This window comes from Nelusetta ayraudi, unplaced genomic scaffold (assembly GCF_046127955.1).
Source record: "Nelusetta ayraudi isolate G7.1 ecotype Tasmania unplaced genomic scaffold, CSIRO-AGI_Nayr_v1 ptg000238l, whole genome shotgun sequence".
NCBI classification, from domain to species: domain Eukaryota; kingdom Metazoa; phylum Chordata; class Actinopteri; order Tetraodontiformes; family Monacanthidae; genus Nelusetta; species Nelusetta ayraudi.
In genome coordinates, this window is record NW_027466287.1 from 342,547 (window position 1) to 362,659 (window position 20,113).

The 20,113-nt window shown below is 49.4% G+C and overlaps 1 protein-coding gene across 9 annotated transcripts in view; it reads left to right on the forward strand.

Moving 5' to 3' along the window:
- Window positions 1-20,113, forward strand: part of wasf1 (WASP family member 1) — a 42,380-nt gene that overhangs the window by 18,222 nt on the left and 4,045 nt on the right. For 3 of the 9 annotated variants that reach the window (XM_076016839.1, XM_076016840.1, XM_076016841.1), the window contains exons 3-10: window positions 2,883-3,085; window positions 3,651-3,785; window positions 9,324-9,477; window positions 10,918-11,035; window positions 14,070-14,153; window positions 17,015-17,071; window positions 17,790-17,953; window positions 18,638-18,814. In XM_076016839.1, the coding sequence (XP_075872954.1) occupies window positions 2,953-3,085; window positions 3,651-3,785; window positions 9,324-9,477; window positions 10,918-11,035; window positions 14,070-14,153; window positions 17,015-17,071; window positions 17,790-17,953; window positions 18,638-18,814 (1,022 nt within the window). In that variant the 5' untranslated portion in view covers window positions 2,883-2,952. The remainder of the gene's footprint in view (window positions 1-2,882; window positions 3,086-3,650; window positions 3,786-9,323; window positions 9,478-10,917; window positions 11,036-14,069; window positions 14,154-17,014; window positions 17,072-17,789; window positions 17,954-18,637; window positions 18,815-20,113) is intronic. The other 6 variants (XM_076016844.1, XM_076016843.1, XM_076016842.1 and 3 more) reach the window with 6 other exon arrangements.

Consider the following 20,113-nt stretch of genomic DNA (forward strand, 5'->3'; position numbering starts at 1 on the left):
CCCCTGCAGCCGTTGCCATGGTGACAGGTGACAGCAGGAAGCGCCACCCGAGATGTACAGATCCTGAGGGTGGGTGGGGGTGGCAGCGAGAGGGGCGTGTCAACACCAGCGAAGGGTGAGGAAAACAGGCAGGCGTGGAAAATGATGTCGCACGTCACGTCGTGCGGAACCGTCGGAGATCCGATGAGTAATAAAATAAAAAAAAAAAACAAAACACGCTGGCACTGAATCCCCGCGTCAGCCGCTCGGTTCACACATCGCCGTCAAACATCCTCCTCAGGCTTTTCCTCAATTGCCACCTTGCGTCAAATAGTTGTTTTTTTTTTGTACAATGCGGCGTTGGTGACACACACACACACACACACACACACACACACTGTGCTTACATTGCCACTGCAGGTCGTTGGATTGCGACAGAAAAAAATAATTTATTGCTCAGGAAATTCTTTTTTGTTGCAAAAAGCAACTGCAAATACGAACAAGATGATTTTTTAAGAGGCTGCAACACATCAACAACAAAACCGTGGCTGTATTATAAGAACTGGAAATCGGACTGGCAATGTGGCTGATTTTTTCCCAGTGGCCACTCGAGGTACTGCAGCAAAAAAAAAAAAAGAACGAAATAGAAAAATAAAGGCCTTCAACACAGCCGACAGGACAACTGTGAACTGACACGCGATTCATAGCAAATCTTTCTATTGTAGATTTTTCACTTCTCAAATAGATCATGTGAGTGACAGAGCCATGTTGGGAAGTTACGCTACTGCGCATTGCTCTATGGGCCCATTCATGTGGAAGTCTAAAACTTTTGGGGCGTATGCGCTGAGTGAGCAACTCCACTGAAATGAATGGATCCATCTTGGAGTCTGGGGACCTGGACAAAACCCACTGATGATTTTTTTTTTTTTTTTCATTCTGTCTTAATCTGCTGCTGATGCTGCTCACATCCACTGGAAGCTCTCCACCGAGGGATTTCTCAGCATGCGCTTCGCTCGGTCAAAACAGAAAACTGCTCCCCGAGTCCCTCTGAGGTCCCATCATGTTGTGATGTTTTATTTCCTGAATCTAATTGCTGTGAACTCGGGTGTGATCCAGCGCCTTTATTCTCCGTCTCTCTCTCTCTCTCCCTCTCTCTCCCTCTCTCCATCTCTTTCCACTTGGCACCTCCCACATTATCTCCTCCTCCCGCCGTCGCAAACCAGGACAGAGCGTAAGCAATTTCTCGTGGGAAGCTGAGAGAAATGACAGCGGCGTCCTCACGGGGGCGTCGCTGTCAGCGGCGATCATGTCACGGTGCGGTTCGTGGGGGGAACCACAGTGTGCACGCACACGTGCACGCACACCGGCTGCTTGTGAGGAATCTTCCTCCTGAGCGCCCCCTTTTTCAGTCATCTGGCGGAAATTAGCGACATCTGCCGCAATCATTAATCGCAAACACAACATTACGGCTGTTGTGAGGCAGCCGGAGGATTTTATTGACTTATTTTTATTTTATTTATTTTTCAAACCTGTTCACTCTACGGCCGTAAAACACATAAATTTACAGATCTGGCGAGTAAAGTGTTGTTTAGTTTCTCATCGGCACAATGCGGGACGTAAAGCAGCTGTGAGCAGTTTCAGCTCACGTCCCTGCTCGCTTTTTATTATCATTTTCGTTATTGCTATTATCATTATTATTATTTTTGCAATTTGCTTTTGTCAGGACACAGATTTCTGTTTCGGGAGCTCCACTAAAACATGTCTGTTTGTCTGAGAAGTTGCTGAAAGTGGAAAGGTGGCAGTGAAGATGCGGCTCTGCAGGCTTGTGTCGGATCAGAACCACCGCTTCACTCACAACCAGCCGGTAACGTTGTCTTTTCTGCAGTTTTTCATTCAAAACGGCATTGCAAACGGCGGCGGATCAGAACAGAAGCAGGTGGAAGCGAAAGGTCAGAGCCGTGGAAAAAGAAGAAAAAGAAAAAACTGAGCTCACGCCTCCAACACGGCAGCCGAGGGTCCAACCTGCTGTTAGCGAGACTTTTAGAGAGCTGCGGAAATGTCAACGAGCAGCGAGTGCCGAGAGTGTGTGTGTGTGTGTGTGTGTGTGTGTGTGTGTGTTTTGGAGGGAATGAAACCCACTGAAGAGCTGCAAACATCTCAGCTGCCGTTGAACAGCAGAAATCCCGAGCTCCTCCGTCCGTTGCTCGTTTCTACGGGCAGTTTTTGTTCCTGGTGGAAACGCTCAGTCGTGATGAATCACCCACCACCCACCCAACCACGGTGCTCCTGTCTCCCATCATCCCCTCTGACCATCCGCAGTCGGGCCACTTCCTAGAATAGTCGTGGCCGCTCCGCTGCCCTACATTCTGACGCGTGCGGCCGATGGTGGCGCTTCAAGCTTGTTGGCGCAGCAGCAGCAGCAGCAGCAGCAGCAGCAGCAGTGTTTGGGTTCCCCGGATGTCTGCGAGTCCCATTATTTCTATGACGAGGCCTCGGCGCCGTCACGTCCAATCAGCCGCTCCCATCTGAGCACGTGCGGATCTCCTCGCCATCTAATTAAAGCCAAAGCTGATAACAAGGAGGCGAGGTGATGGCGAGGGATGGCCCCTCCCACTCAGCCACGGCTTTCATCACTTAAAGTTAAATCAATGGTGATATGAAGGCAAAAGGTTTATTTTGGCCTGAGGTTTTTTTTTCTTCCGTTCTGGCAGATTGAGTCGGGTGATGAAACTTCACCGCTTCGCCCGGCTCTCTTTTGACATTTTAATTAATTAAATCTGCTCATTTTATTTCCAGCCTTTGAACCCGGTGGCTTGGCTGCAGCCACTCAAGATGCTTTTAGTGGATTTTTTTTTGTGGATTTTTGACGGGCTCTTCTTTTTTTTTTCTCTCGCTCCCTGCAGCCTCAGGTAGCGGCGCCGCAGCCGCAGCAGCAGCAGCAGCAGCAGCAGCAGCAGCAGCAGCAGCAGCAGGATGCCGCTGGTCAAGCGAACCATCGAGCCCAGGCACCTGTGCCACACGGTGCTGCCCAGGAGCATCAAGAACGAGCTGGAGTGTGTGACCAACATCTCGCTGGCAAACGTCATCCGGCAGCTCAGCAGCCTCAGTCAGTAGCCGTGCACACACACACACACACACACGCACACACACACACTGGTTATTGTTTGTGGGCTCATGCTCGTTTTTGTTTGACACTGTCACTGTCGCACAACTTGGCGTCTAAAAATAAGAGATTGCAATATGACTCGTTAATGATTCTGCTTTAGCATGTCAGCACAATTTAGAACGAGACATATTCTTCCATGAAAGTGTTTTTGGAACCAATCTGCAAAACATGTTTTCACAACACAGCCCTTTAAAGTGTGTGACGCAGGTGTTTACTAAAAAGGTTGGAATGACTTTTTATCTTGAATCTTTCATCTTTGGATTTTTGGAGTTGAAAAAGTAGTGAAGATTTTCATAATCATAATATTAGAGTGTGAAGGCTTAAAATATCAGACGTAGCCAACAGAATGATTATTAGTACACTTAAGTTTTTACTATTTGTTTTTGTCTTTTAAGTCATGAGCTGCATACAAATGAGTTTAAATTTGAATCGTAACATGTGCTTACTTGTGTGTGTGTGTGTGTGTGTTGTGTGTGTGTGTGTGTGTGTGTGTGTGTGTGTGTAGGTAAATATGCAGAGGACCTGTTTGGAGAGCTCTTCAACGAGGCCCACACCTTCTCCTTCCGGGTCAACTCCCTGCAGGAGCGCGTGGACCGTCTCTCCATCAGCGTCACACAGCTGGACCCCAAAGAGGAAGAGTGTGAGTTCTGCAAAGACGCACGCACACACACACACACACACATACACACACACACACACACACACTCAGTGGTTATTATCAGAGAGAGATGGCATCATATATATATATATATATATATTTGTACAATCCCGGCGGTCTGTTTGAAAAGCCTGAGGCCGGGGTTTCACTCTGATGCCTCGTCGTCTTTGTGGAGCGAAATTAGATCTGCGGCCGCGTCGCTTGCTGCCGCCGAGCAACAATTGAAAGCGGCGAGATAATCAGCGCCGCCGCCTGGTGAGCCGGGTTATCTTAAGAGTGGCGAGAGAGGGAGGAGGAGATGGAGGGAGGAGGAAGTACAGAGGAATGAAGCAGCGGCCGTGTTGTGGTACCGAGCTGCTGCTCGCCACCGTCCTGGTTCAAAGGCCTCCTCTCGGTTTCCCTTTCTTTTCTTTTCCTTTTTAAAATGCCACCGCCCTGTCAGCGGAGAGGCGTGGCCAAAATATCCATTTGCTCCGCGATGAATAAAACACACATGGAGTCGGCGCTTCCAGAACACACGTGACATCAAACGCCTGGAGGTTATCGGTGCCCTCGATGACATCACAGAGGTCTGAGTGTTTGTGACGGACGACGGACTGTTTTCTCTTTTGGCCGCGTTGCGCTGGCTGAGTCACCCTCAAGCTGTTGGATTCACTCGGCCAATCACGCGCTCTAGTTTAAGAAACGTCTTCGCTCCTGTATAAATTATATATAGAAGTTGTACAACTTCTGTTATAAACGGTTAATAACCATCATGTTTGTAAATGGTTTGTTAAGCAGTAACATCTACCAATAGCTTATAGATGTCTTGTAAGTTAAGTTATAAAATATTTAATGACCATTTACACATGTATATAAAGGGATTTGTTCATGATTAGTTAACCATCCACTATTATCTGCTATAATAGCTTATAAATGTCTTATAAACGATCATTATTAGAAAGTGTTACCCTTCTCTTTTCTATCCACTATTGGAAATTTTTACAAGCCTCCATCACTCGTGGACCTCCCGCCAGCTGACAGCCGCCTGCGGCCGTGTGAACTGAATAATAATGTTAATAATAACAGTACTAATAATCCTCAAGAGGGTCAAAGAGAAGAAACTGGCCTCTTCTGAGCTTCACCTGCCTGAGATACAATCAGTTTGGAGATACATGAGTTCAAGTTATGGAAAAATGCCTTGTTTTGAAAATGATTTTACGACCCCAATGTGTGTGTGTGTGTGTGTGTGTGTGCGTGTGTGTGTGTGTGTGTGTGTGTGCGTGTGTGTGTGCCAAATCTGTGCATGTGGTCCTCGGGTTTTTATCTCCCCTCATCAATAAATAAAGTCCAACGCTCCCCCTGTAGCCCCGAGTCTTGGCTCCAGACTCAGTGGATAAGAATCAGCCGAGTTGCAGTTTGAAAGCGCCGCCGCCGCCGGTGGTGGTGGTGGTGATGGTGGGAGTTGGAAAGGAGGGAGGGAGAGTGAAGGATGAAGGGATGGATGGATGGATGGAGGGACGGGTGCAGAACACAGGGGGACTGCAGCAAATGCAGCAGGATGTAAAAGGATTTATTTTTCTTGCTGCAGCAGCAGGAGGAGGAGGATGGAGGTGGGGGAGTGGGTGGTGGTGGGGTTGGGGGGTGTTGCCGTTGTTGTGACAGGAAGACGGACGGCGGCCGTCCCCTCCCCCACCCAGAACGCTCAGGTTCAGCTCGGTCACGTGACTCTGTGGTCATGTGGTTCTGTGGTTACCTCACTGAGAGCTGCAGAGACGATAAGAGGGCCGAGCGAGCGGAGCCACATAAATCAGGGCTGGAGAGGCAGGAGGGGGTGGGGGGGGGGGGGGGGTGGTTGCGTGTCCTCTGATTACACAACACAAAGCAACACAAGGCACGACAATATTTTGTCACGGAATAGACAAAAATAATTCTCAATAAGACAGACTGAATTCAATTTTTGGCCGACTATTCATTATTTATTTGCATGAAAGTGCGTTTACATGACACTCGAGAAAACCAAAGTATTGCCTTAGTCCGACAACTGAAGTGCATGTAAACGCATTAGTCCGACTAAGACTGGACTTTGAGAACTCCCATTGGAATCGGAGAATCCCCACCGAGACACCCAGATAGTGCCATTGGAATCTGAATTTCTCCGTCATATTATAGGCCTTCGTCGGAGTTTAACTGGACAATACGTACGCTAGCGTGTGCACCCGGAACAAAAACCACCTAAGACACGAGCTCCTTCAACGCCTGCGACGAAAGAGGTGCACACCGGAAGTTAAAACACGCTGAAGAGGCTCATCATCGCCCCCTAGTGTGGTGGAGGAGGACGCGTTCCCGTCAATCATTTGATTTTCAAGGAGGACAGGGATAGAAGTTGAGAAAACCAAATTATGAGCTTAGTCCGATTAAGCTCTGCATTCAAACCTACCGAATATTTTTGTCACGTAATTGACAAAAAAATAAATTCTAAATAAAACAGCCTGAATCCAATTTTTGGCCCACCAATCATTATTTATTTGCACGTGGGAAATATTCGAAGGACAAACTTAAGCACGATGTTGAACAATGTATAATTAGCATCTTATTAATTATCCCTGTGTGCTGCTGACACCAGCGGATGAATCACAACCGAGCGGGGAAAGCCGATCCTAACGCAAAATAATAGGACAGGGGCAGTGAGGCGCTTGAAGAAGAAGTGGCGCTGGGAGACATCGCTTCATTATTCGCAACTGAGTATAAAAGAGAGAAAAAAAGAGAAATGGAATGCAGCCGTCAGTGTGAATTATTAGCTGTCATCTCAGACTGCTGCAGGTTCGCCCGCTGCAGAGGCGCTCCAGAGCGCCGCACCAGCTAGAAGTGGAACCTCAACACACACACACACACACACACACGCACACACACGCACGCACGCACGCACACACATGCACGTACGCGCACGTGGTGTGATTTAGCGCTGAGGTGGAGGTGGACGAGGTGCTAAAGACAGTTAGCTGAAGGTCGGAGCAGCGACCACGTGAGTTTATGCACATCAACCAATAGACTCTCACTTGTGCGCGCGCACACGTGCACACGCGTGCACACGCGCGCACACACACACACACACACACCCTCCCCGTGCCCTCCAGACTGGGCCGTCCTCTTCTTGTCCGTCTGCGGGTCGATTGATTGGCGTTTTCGCTGCCTCCACCCTGCGGAGGATCTTATTGGCCGCTGCTCTCGGCTGAACTAACGGCCCGTGTCGGCCCTTTTTAACGACGCCGTTAGATCAGCGCGCTGGCTGCAGGCCATAACGGCGCCGCCACCCAGCCTCCCCCGCCGTCCCCGCGGGCTCTAACTGTTTCTTCATACACTCCAGACTCTCTCCTGACCACCGCCTCCGTCTGCGACTCTGATGCACTGCAGCAGCCCCCAGTGAAAACTCTTGAACTGTCATTTCTGTCTTTCTTTCCATAAGTTCAACAGTCTCTAATTTGCTCTGTGAAAACTCCCAGTTTGTTACTCGCCGTCTTTGTTCTCCGCTAAAAGACGAGTCGGTCTGGTTCGCTCGGATGAGTCACTTGCTTGGAGGAGCAAAGGAGCAAAAATTGCCAATTATCTGGTTTACAGACGTGCATGAAAGCTGAGAGTCGGCGGGAAAATGTGCACTAGATGAGAGGACGGTGGGGCAGAGGCAGCAGGGAACAGTTGTTCCCTCACCAGCGGTTCTTCTGTCTCGTCTCTTGTCCTTCTTTTACCTTTAAAATATGAAAAAATGTGAAATAAAAACACAGTTTTTCCGGTATTTGCTAAAAGATGGTGAGGACAAAGTGGGTCTGTTCACTCAGACCGTCTTCACCTTGTGAAGGACGCCCAACGCAGTGTTTTCGCCGTTCACTCGGCACCTCCGCAGCAGAGCAGCGACTTCCTGGAGAAACGATGAGATTCGATGGAGGAGGACGAGATGGAGGGAAGGATGGAAAAAGACGAGGAGTGGAGGAGCCACTGGAAGTCTTAGCGGGAAGCTGAAGGAGAAGTGTGTGTGTGTGTGTGTGTGTGTGTGTAGGCGAGGACTTCCTCACCTCTCTTCAGCCGAGAGCGTTTTGCCAAGATGAAATCTGGGAAGGAATAGATAAGAGAGAGAGAGAGAGAGAGAGTAGGTGTGTGTGTGCGTGTGTGTGTGTGTGTGTGTGTGTGAGAGAGAGAGATAAAGTATCCACCGCTTACTTTCCTGATAAGCAGGTCAGAGGTCACGGCTGCGTCTATTCTCGCTCACATGCAGGACAAATTAGGTTTTTGAATGGACTCACTGTTACTGATGCTGAGGATGAAGATGAGGATGATGATGATGATGATGATGATGATGATGATGATGATATGATGATGAAGATAGTGGTGATGATAATGGTAATGATGAAGATGATTGTGGTGGTGATAATGATGGTGATGAAGAAAATGATGATGATGATGATGATGATGATGATGATGACTAACCATGGTGCAGCCTGCAGGATGACATCATGCAGTGGAAACAGACCAGAATAGACAAACAAACTACAACCTACTTTGCCTCTGCACAGTGGTAATCCAGTTCAAAACCAAGCACACCATCCCAGGAGGGATTTTTCAGCACTTCTGGTCATGTGACCCGTGCAGGAGTCCGGGGGGAATTATTAGTGTGGCTGTTTGCTGTGTGTCTGCCTCCTGCTGGCGGCTCCTGATCCGTCCAGCTGCCCGGCTCAAGTTACTGCACGCTGGGGACTTTCCAACACACACCATGTGTTTATCTCTCCCTCTCTCTGTTTTGCACTCCTCCTTCTCCCCCTCCTCCTCTTCCTCCTCCTCTTCTTCTTCTTCTTCCTCACTCGCACCTTGTTTCCATTAGATCAGCTCCTGCTGTTTTCCGTCTCTCCACACTCGTCGGTCCAGACTCTGTTTCTCTTTTTTTATTTGATTCTCTCCGGCCTCTCTTGGCTCCGTCTCGCTGGTTATCTCTCCCCGGCCTCCTTCCCTCCTTCTCCTCCTCCTCCTCCTCTTCTTCTCGCTTTTACTTTGCAAACGTCGGCTGTGTTAGCTGATAATGATTCCTCGGTGCCTCAGGTGTCTGGCCTCGTCTCACAGCCGCAGCTAGAAACTCTGCTCGAGTGCTTCCATGTTTAACAACCTTCTCGCTGGGTTTCTTTTTTTTTGGGGGGGGGGGAGTGATGGTCCGAATTAATTATTGAATAAATGTCACGATATCTCACTTGTTCTGGGTTTCTACTCCAGAGGGATGAAAGGGAGCCGTGCCTTTGGGCTCCTGCTGGAGCTAAAAAAATAAATAAAAAAAAAAGTCCAAAAAGCAGAAGAACTTTAAAGTTCTCCCTGCATGCTCTGTCAGTTCTCAGCAGCAGGAAAACGTGTTCATTCATCAGCCGCCGATGTGCGATTCAGTCCTGGTTGCAACGCTCAGTCTGGGAGCAGCATTGATGTGAATCAGTTTGTTTCTTCTCCTTCTTCTGAAATCACTGATCCTGACCATCACCTTCGTCTTCTCCTCCGTTCGCCCCTCAGTGTCTCTCCAGGACATCACCATGAGGAAGGCCTTCAGGAGCTCCACCATCCAGGACCAGCAGCTCTTTGAGCGCCAGTCGCTGCCCATCCCGCTGCAGGAGACCTTCCAGACGTGCGAGCAGCCGCCGCCCCTCAACATCCTCACGCCGTACAGGTAAGGAGAGAGACCAGACCTCAGCTGAGCCTCGGCTGGGTCGGCGCTGGAAGGAAGGGCAGAACTTCTCAGAGAGGATCTTCTGAACCTGCTCGCTGTCTCAGCTTTTGGATTTTATCTGCAACCCTCCACAGCAAAAGCTTTTACGAAACACAACAGAATCAGAGGAGACGGGTTGTTGTCGTTTTTTTTTGATGTTCTCACTTTATCTCCCTCCTCGGTCTGCTGGGTGCATCACCTTGCTGCAGGCCTGACACCGACCAGGCTGTTATCAGCGCAGGTCCGGCCGAGCGATAGATCATCTCCAGATGAATAATCCATTAAAAGAAAAAAGCTCCTCCAGGCCAGGGGCTTCACCTCCACCTCCATCCCCCTCTCCCATTTCATCCCTCGCTCTGCTGCTCCCCCCCCCCCCCCTCTTTTTCCTCACCCCTCGCTCTTTCATTTTTTATTTCTGCTTCACGCGTGTCCCGTCTCTCTGGAATCACACCAGGCCGACCACGAGGTTCGGAGAAGGTCGCGGCTCCGACTGCATCTTTGAAACGGCAGCTCCAAACCTCGGCTCGGTGTCGGAGGAGAGGAGCTTGTTGCTTCACCGGCGTGTATTTATTTATTATCTGGCAGCTGTAGTTAATTCCACCTCCGCTGTCCAGTCATCAGCCTGCAGCCAAATGGCTTTCTTCTCCTCTCACTGCTTCACCTCGGTTTTATTTTTTATTATCGCCATTTCCTCCTCCAGCCTCCTCTTCTTTGTTTGCCTTTTTTTTAGTCCCCACTTCACCCACACACACACACCCACACACACACCCACACACCCACACACACACACCAACCCCCCTTTACACATCACACCACCAGGCTCTCTGGGACACATCCGCAGGGCTGCTGTTTCTCAGCTCCTCCCCGAGAACAGCGATGCTGCTCTCTCATCTTCCATCATCACACACACACACACACACACACACACACACACACACACACACACACACACACATGCCACCGTAGTGCTCTCTGCACCCTTCCCTTATCCCATTGTCGAATTCTATTTTCTTCCCCTTTGTTGTGCTGCATATCATTAAACTTTCCACACTCGCCTTTGGAAGCTTCTGCTTTCATGTTCGCCTGCTCCTCGCTGCTCCTGCTCCTCACTGCTCCTCACTGCTCCTCACTGCTCCTGCTCCTCACTGTGTCATCATCAAGTAATTGCCTCCCAAAACAAGTGTGATGCCGCTTGGAGGCGACAACCCCTCCTTTTTCGGATCTCTGGAAGAGAGCAAAATTCAGAGTTGAGATGAGGGAAAGTGCGAAAGGTTCATTTGTGACTGTTGTGTTTTCTTCTTCTATCCAGTAGATACGTTGTGTATGTTACCGTCATGATTTTTTTTTTTTAACCACACCCACTACATCATCAGTGCACCTGTGTCTTCTGCTCCTCCGCAGGGACGACGGGAAGGAGGGCCTCAAGTTCTACACCAACCCATCCTACTTCTTTGACCTCTGGAGGGAGAAGATGCTGCAGGACACGGAGGACAAGCGCAAGGAGAGGCGGAAACAGAAGGTGTGTGTGTGTGTGTGTGTGTGTGTGTGTGTGTGTGTGTGGTGAGGACGGCGGCGCCGCTCCATCGGTCTGCAGCTTCTGTGGATGTTGTGAAAATGCAAAGTGGGCGTGAACAATGGAATTCCTGCGTCTTCCTCCTCCGGGTGCTTAAAAAGCTCCTCAGAAAGAGAATCAGGAGGCTGATTCGCAGATTCACCGAGAGACGAGCCAATCGCACATTCGCGCCACGTCGTCCGCAGCCTTAATTAGCCGGCGCTCTGATACCAATCAGCCGCTGGTCCCCCGGCGGCGGGAGCAGATTCCACTCATCCCGCCGCCGCCGTTGCGCTAATTAATGGGAACATCTGCCGTCGGCTTGACCCGTCGAGCGTGTCACTCGCTTTTCTGAGGCTTGGCCGTGCAACGCCGACGCTTCATCCACAAATTTAATTTTGAGAAATAGATAAATTAAAAAAGGAGCTCGAGCACATCATCATCATCATCATCATCATCATCATCATCCTGGTCGTCCTGGAAGAGGAGGAGAGGCAGGCGGGGTTTCCCAGCCTGAGCACCAGGAGCTCGGATCAGTGGCGCCACGCACACCCCCTGCCCCCAACTTCAGGGCGTGGCCTGTCCCACACTCCCAGAATCCAAGTGTGTCACTTCCCATTATGCCTCTGTAACTCACATGATCTATATGGCCAATCAGAAGGATCCTGGAGATAGGTCACTTCCAGACATGTCAGGACGCAGTCGTCCTGTCGGCCGTTTTAAAGGCCTTTATTTTTGTATTGCGGTCAATGGGGAAAATGCTTTATGGGCCCATGGGATTTTTTTTTTGCTGCAGTACCTCGAGTGGCCACTCGGAAAAATCATACATAATACATCTATGTTGTCAAGGAAAAGGCAGAGTGCTTCCTCCCTCCTCCTACGCCTCCCTCTGCCTTCCTACCAGTCCCCTTCTAAGCCCCCCCCCGTCGTCCCCCCGCTGCCCCCTGCTGAGGCCTCATGGGAATGAAGAGGCTCTAATTCGTTGGTTATGAGATTTTTTTTTCCCCCCCAAACGATCGTGGGAAACGCTTGCAGAGACGACGGACGAACAAGTTCATCCAGGAATTAGAATGAGAGCGGAGTGAAGCAGGAGTGAAGCAGGAGTGAAGCAGGAGTGAAGCCACTAACGTCACTAACAGGGGAACGACTCCGCAGGGAAGACTGAAGAAAGACTGAAACACAAAGTTAATTTGCAGACGCTTTTGTTTTTTTTCTCAAGGCTGATGAGGCCCTGTGAGGGCTCAGCTTCTAAACCTCTTTCTTTATTTTCCCACCACACCCACACACTGCTCCAGGAGTTAGACCGGCCCCGTGGAGCGACCCCGAGAGCAGCGTCGTTGGCAGAGAGAATTCATTTGCACGCAAACGTTTACACTCATCATTGAGATGGAAGCTCTCCTAAACCGTCTGGATTGATTTCATGCGTCTATGAGCCCATAGAAAGATTCTAATGAGTGCTGAAACTGGGAAGATGCTGCCGCTTCCTGTCTCTTCTTCTTGTGCGACTTTTTTTGACAGACTGCAGAGCTCACACTGGCTGGAAATATTGAATAAGTTAAAGAAGCAACAGACGCACACGGCATCAGTGGGTGGGGTCTGATGGATTAGAGCAGCAATCGAGAGACGTTCCAGATGAAGCGCTCCCGACATGTGTAACAAATAGAGGTCACGACTCGGCCTCGTGTTTCTGACTCCATTAGTTTTCTAAATTCATCCGCCCTCAAGCTCGCTGAGGCGGAGAAAAGGAGCTCTGGCTGCCTTCCAGCGAGCGGCGAGAGGAAAGCGAGCGGGCGACTTGGGGCCGGCGCGGAGCGAAGCGCACTTGGCGGATCTCGGGTCAAAGGTTCTTCTGACGGCGGCGAAGAAAAGACCCAGAGGGGGAATCGTGAGAGAAGAGACGAGCAGCGCCGACTGGGAGCGTCCAGTCAGGATCTCAGTAGCCAATCACCTTGTCTTTGTTTACGCAATGATTGTACCTTGACGGAGAAATTTGAATTCCAATCAAATCTGGGTGTCTCAGTCGGAGCCCTCCAACTCCGATCTTAGTCGGACTTACGTGTTTGCGCGCACTTCAGTTGTCCGATCGTAATCGGACGAAGGCAATAATCCGGTTTTCTCGAGTGTCGTGTAATCGTAGCGACTCAGATTAGCGCTGGCGGTGGATAAATGAAAGGCAGTGCACCTCAGAGGGGAGGAATCAGTGGCTTTACGCTGTCCCGGTCTCATTAGCGGGCGTGTTAGCCTCAACCTCAGTGGATTAGCGGCCCACTGAGCCAGTGAGAGGCGGTGGGGGCAGAGGTGGGGGGTGGCGGGGTGTTGAGAAAAGGAGAAGCTCCCTGCCTGAGCGAGGAAGGACAGCAGCAGTGTCTCCACTCCTCCCTCCAGGCTCGTCTCGAGTATCCCGTGTGTTCCGACTTTTTTCCCATCCGGCTTTTTGCAAAGTCAGTCACCAGGAAATATTTTCTGGATTCGCTGGAGCCAGTTTTTATTAAACAGCTTTCCCCAATTTGTACCTCCAGACCGTAAAAAAAAAAAGGGCAAATCTCTGCCTCGGGTAAAGGCCCAGTGTGGATGATTAACTGACGCCTAGTGGCAAGAAGGCGTATTGCAGGCGAGAGTCAGGCGAACCGAGTTAAGTCAGTCACGGTTGGGTTTTACGATCAGATTATGCAGGTGGTTGTCATTAGTTTTTTGATGAGGAGTCGTGTTTATTGGGCAGGTTGGTATTTCTCAGACTGTGGACACATTTAGTCAAATAATGTGGCATTTTGTGTTCCTGTAACTTTTGATTGATTGTGATGGACTGCAAGGAGCCCTGGAAGAAACAACGTGTTATTATTGCCCTTCACTCTTGTCATGGATTGATTGAAGCGGTGCAGACGTGCAGCTGCTGCTGCTGCTGCTGCTGCTGCTGCGGCTGCTGCGGCTGCTGCTGCTGCGTCTCCCCCGGACCTCCAGCCCTGCTTGACTCTCCTCTCTCTCCTCGACGCTGCTCTAACAGCTGGAAACGCCCTTTGCGGGTCCCAGCGGCCTCAAAGGCGTCCTCCTCCCTGAAACCCCTCCTCCCTTCCTCCCTCCCCCAGAGGTAAGACGACCCCCCCAACCCCCCACCCCTGACCCCAACCACCAGCACTACCACTACCACCCCTCCAGATGAGCCTGCAGCCCACCATGCACCTTGACAAACGGCCTCCCCCAGTCTCACCCAGTCTCACCCTAACGACTCACCCCCTGCGGCCCTCACCCAGCCAGCCTGCACCCTCGCACCCGCGGGCAGCAACTGAATGAGTGAATTATTATTATTATCATCATTGGGATAAACCCTAATATTGGAAGCAGTAATAGCTATATATAAAACTAGAATTTTCATGGTTTAAACCTTTTTAAGGCCTCACAATCAGCTATAAAAAAAAAAAAACAAATCTGGCATGCGACACTACAGAGTTGTGCAGTGTTTGTGTGGCATCAACTAACCAACTAACTACCAGCCAGAGTGTGACGTTGAGTTGCGTTTGTTTGCCATGTTGGCTGCACGTCGTTCAGTGTTGCCGTGTATAAAAACGCTGGAGATTCTCGGTTCACGCCGATTCCTTCCAGCAGCAGTAATCAGCTGGTGACAGTAAGCACCGCACCAGCTGAACCCAATAGATCAACATTCAGTGTGTGTGTGTGTGTGTGTGTGTGTGTGTGTGTGTATTGACTGGAGCGCTACAGCAGGGTGGTTTCTCTGTCGGGCCTCCCTGTTGGGGTTATTTACCAAGTAACACAGCTGCAGTTCTGCTGAGTCGGTTGCAATGAACACACACACCCGTGCACGCACACACACCCATGCACACACACAGACATTCAGAGCGTAAACTCACACCACACAGACACACAGACACAGACACACACACGCGTGAGCATGAATGCAGGGACATTGACTAAAAGGGAGTGTAATTTCTGTACTTAACAGAAATCTATACGCCTCACACACACACACACACACACACACACACACACACACACACACACACACAGCTCTGCTTTCTCAGCCAGCTCCAATTCATTCAGATAAAAGATGCTGTGTTTGCAGATGCAGCGCAGCCTTTTGAAATTAGCTCTATTTATTAGCTACAGGACACACACACACACACACACACACACACACACACACACACAATGATTTACTTTTCCTCACTATACAGACACAATGTGCCTCATGTTGTTAAACCCTGAGGTAATATTCCAGGATACAGATTCCCTCTCTTCCGTAGCTGCAGTGGCTGCCAGGCTGCCCTGAGCTTCACACACACAGACCCTTCAGAGACCATGACAGGCTCGGCCTCCGCCTGAGCTCTGGCTGCCAGAGCTTCAGTCACTGAAAGACTCGGGGAAAACTGGACAGTTTTGTCAAGATGAATCCGTCTCTCAGTGTGTGGGACAGACAGGGAAGTGTGCAGCTGCAGCGTGGGAGGAGGCCGTGCCTGTCAGATGGGCGTGCGCGTGACGGCGTGCGCGCTCCACCAGCCGCCTCATCACGGCTAATGGTCCGTGATGAATAGAGAGGAAAAAAAATAAAAAATAATAATCAATGCGCATTAGCGTCAGGATTTATGCCTGCGCTGCCTCTCGGAGGCTGCAGAGGAGAAAAGAAAAGCAGCACCGTGGAGACAAATCACTGCACTAACCTGCACAGCTGCACCTGAAGATTCACCTTCTGAAAACTGGTGCAACACGGGACCTTTAAAATTTAATTTCAGTCTATAGAATTTTTTTTTTTTTTTTTTTTTTTTTTTAGTTGAGAAGTTAAATTGCCATAAAGATTATAAAGCCCACCGTTTCACAGTTGGGCAAAGTTGCATCATGACTGTTTCGTCAGTGGCACAAAATTTAGCTTTGTGTCATTTTATATTTTCCGATTAAAAAAAGAAGAAAACTCACATGGTCATTACGACAGGCCTGTTGGCACTAAAATGTCCAGCGTGACTAATAAACCTGGCGGCGTTCACATCATCCGGCTGCCGTAAACATCTATTTCTGGTTCCCACTGATTTATTCTGCAGTTTTTTAATCCGCGGCTGAAAATAGAGCCTTACATAAACGCTGCCAGCTCGGTTTGTCTCCATGTTTGGTCAAAACTGCGGTTTTGTTTGCCGGGAAACTTTTAAAACTGTTTAAATCTAGTTTATACGGTTTCATCTGAGGGGCTTTATTGGGTTTTAAATCTGTTTTCGGTTGAGGAGAACAGACAGGAAGTCGCCGTGTGTCACTGCCACTTTGCCACTTAGCCGTGGATCTCTTCTGTCAGAATCAGTCAAACTAAGTGTGTTTTAATTCACTCGTGGCGCCTGAAGGAGGCGGGGTTGAACCTCTGCTTCTTTTCTCTTCAGTGCTTCAAACTGTTTTTGCCTTTCCACTCATTTTCTAGTCAAACATCTGTGTGTGTGTGTGTGTGTGTGTGTGTGCGCGCGCGCGCCCACCCATGTGTGTTGTGTTGTGCTCGTCCTTGGGCGCTGTTGTTGTTGTTGTTGTTTTTTTCCTCCTTCACGCTCTTTTTGTCCTTTTCTTCTGTGCCGTGTTGTCATCCTTCCAGCAGGATCTCAGTCCTTCTGCCCGTCAGCTGCGCTGCTCGTCTCTGTTTTCCAACACTGCGCGTGTGTGTGTGTGTGTGTGTGTGTGTGTGTGTGTGTGTGGGTCCACCTGCATTGTTGTGTCTCTGGAGCTGCGTTGTCATTTTCTGCACAACAGCACTTTGGCCCCTTTTGTCCCGCCCTCTCCCACCTCCCACCCTGTTTTTCCTGGCTGACTGCGTGTGACTCCACCCGTGTTTGCATCATAAGTCCTGATGATTTCTGGATTCTATTTTATTTTTTGTTGCTTTTTTTGTCTTTTCTGTTTGACACCCTTGAGCCCTCACACACCCCCGGTGCAACTCTTGTGGTTTTTGTTTTTTGTTTCCTATAGTTGCAGGACCCCCGCATGTATGATCAGGTCTATAGGTACTTAGACCTTCCAGGGCAGGTACGTAAAAAAAAAATCAGAAAAACAAGACACGCCGCTTGTTTTCTAAAAGTCGTTTGTGTTCAGAAGCTTCTTGCTTCTGTTTCTTCACTGCCCTTTGTGTGTGTGTGTGTTTCTGTGTGTTTCTGTGTGGGTGTTTGTGCACTTTGGGAGGCAGTGATTGCTCTTGACTTATTTTCTTCTTTTAAACATCTTGTAATCACTAATTCCCGATGAAACATCTGCTCTAACTGGCCCAAGTCCATGAGCACTTGCTGCTCCTAAACTTGTGTGAGTGGATTTTCTGAGGGTGACTTTGATTTTGTGATTATTGATTGATTGGTGATTGTTTATTTTACACTAGGTAAAATAAAGCTGGATCTTGGTTTTGTTATTTTGTTGTTGTTTTTTTTTTAAAGTGAAGGCTACAACATGATTCTTTAATGCATTATTTTCTTTATTTGTTGGCCTTCCTTACTTTTACTTTATTTTTTTTAAATGTCACCTGTGCCTGTGTGTTGCCGGGCAGAGTTTCTGTCCTAACAAACAAACAAAACAAACAATTCATTTGACAGCCTTTGCTGCCTTTTCTCTCTCTTTCCCGCCTCTGTGTGCCATTTTTCTCTTTCCACAAAACCACCCGCCGTCCTTTTGTTTCATTTATCTTTTGATTTTACCATCCAACCCCTCCCCCCCCCACCACCACCACCACCACCACTTCACCACCACCCTCCCCAAGCTGAAGGCCATAGATCGTCCGCCGGAGTCGGAGAAGGTGCCGCGGGCGCCGCACGACCGGAAGAAGGAGTGGCAGAAGCTGGCGCTGGGTGCCGAGCTGGCCCAGGACCTGCCTGACGACAAACACAGAGAGGCCAACGGCTCGGCGGCCTATCACGACGGCAGGTGAGCAGAGGGTGGTCATGTGATCGCTTCTGAGGAAGCGGCAGGTAAAAAAAAAATCCGACTCCATGCTAAAGCTAAAGCTAAATACAGGGCAAAACACACAAATATGAATCAAGATATATATATGTTTTTATAAGTACATCGTAAATATAGAGAGATATATCAAATAAGCATGTATGTGTATAAATAAAAGGCTCCTCCACTGTTTTTCTCTCTTAGTTTGAAGTGATTGGAACCTGAGTGTAATAATGGACCTTCAAGGCTGCTGATTAGGATGCAATCACTCTCTCTTATAAAATAATAAAAAAAATAATCATGGTTTTCACGGTCAGAGCTGCACATTTAGACAGAATTGAACATTTAATTAATTTTTTTTTTGTGTTGGTAGGCCTGTATTAAGCTGTTTAAAAAAAAAAAAAAAATACCATTTGGATTTTGCATTATGAAGTTTGATTGGACTGAAAAAAAAAGAAGAAAAAAAACTTCAGTTGACCACTGACGGCTGGCTCAGCTGCTTCACCGAGATTTTGAGTGAATCAGAGACTCAACTGAGAGACGATCATGTTTGAAGGGGAGCAAACAAAGCAACAGGAAGCTGTTTCTCTCGACCTCTGTGTGTGTTTGACACCCGTGTGTGTGTGTGTGTGTGTGTGTGTGTGTGTGTGTGTGTGTGTGTGTGTCCAGGGGCCAGCTGTACATGGAGCACCTGGATGGGCCCTTCTCGCTGGCGGCGCTGCCCTACAGCCAGATGAACGAGCTGCTGAGCCGCAGCGGCGACAGGATGTACTCGCGGCCCAACGACCCTCCGCCGCCGCCTCCCATGCACCCACTGGGCGAGATCAAGCCCCCGTCTGTCATCAGGTGGGCCAGGGAGACAACACTACACTACACTACACAACATTGGTTTTGCCTGATTGCCTGATGAGGACCTGGAACCAAAGATGGAACATTTCCAAAAATCTGCTCTCACCTGTCTGTCTGGGAGCGACCAGGATGGTTGGGATCAATGGGATGAGGATGGAGGACATCAGAGAGGGCGGTGCAGGTCGGATGTCTAGGAGATAAAAGCCAGAGAGGCCAGACTGAGACTTGCACAGTGAATATATTTGGCCTGAAGGATGCGGAGATTGATGCTGGCAGCTGCGGGAAGAGCAGAGAGGAGATTTATGGGTGCGGAGGAAGAGGACGTGAAGCTGTGAAGTTGGTTGTTAGAGGAGAGGATGTAGAGGAGGAGGGAGTGGGGCGGGTGGTGGGGCGGGGGGGTGCTGGAGGAAGGTGATTGGCTTGTGGTTAAACCCAGAGCAAGCAAGAGAAGAAGAAAGAGATGATCCGTGTATTGATGTGGGTGTGGAAAGCTGCTGTTTGTTTGGATCAGGGGGAAAGAGAACCTGGAAGGTGATCATTGAAGCTCAGCGGTCGGATTTGTTGGGGAGATAATAAGCTTCCTGGTTTCATCAAACGGAAGCTGATTGGTTGGAGGGGTGCGGTGCAACATTAAGGCCAATCAAAAAATGTTTCCCGTGGGACTTTTGGCACAATCGACTTGAAGTTATAATGATTGTTGCCGCCGCTGTGTGAGGTCGGCCTGATGAAGACTCCTGCTGCGGCTCCATCGCTCTTCTCTTGCTTTTGACTTGTGCTGTTTGGGAGAGACCAGGCCTGCTCTGCTCCGCTGGAGCCGCCAAGACAAAATGTTTTTTTTTTTGTGGCGGAAGCAGCGGAGCGGTAGATGTCTGGAGGTTTGACAGAGCGAAAGCAGATTCAAAAAAAATAATAATGAATAAATGAAACAACCGAAAGGCTGGCGGGAAAAGGCCGGATCAATACAGCGGTGGGGTATTAAAGGCCGCTTTTGCTGCTGCTCACTTTGTGTCACTGTTGGAAGGGATGGAGAGATCAGAGGGAGCGATAGAGGCTCCGCCTGCCTGCCTGCCTGCCTGCCTGCAGCCTCGCAGCAAAACTGGATCACATTGATTTCTGCTGAGCCCCTTGCAGCCGCCTCCCCCTCACTCACACTCTCGCCGTACGCCTTCGCTCTTTATTTTTCTCTTATATCACTGGTGGTGGTGGTACTGGTGGTGGTGGGGATGTTATACCTCGGCCTCCCAAACACCCCTCTTCCCACCTCCCTGCGTCACAGACGCAGCCAAAGGTTGGCTG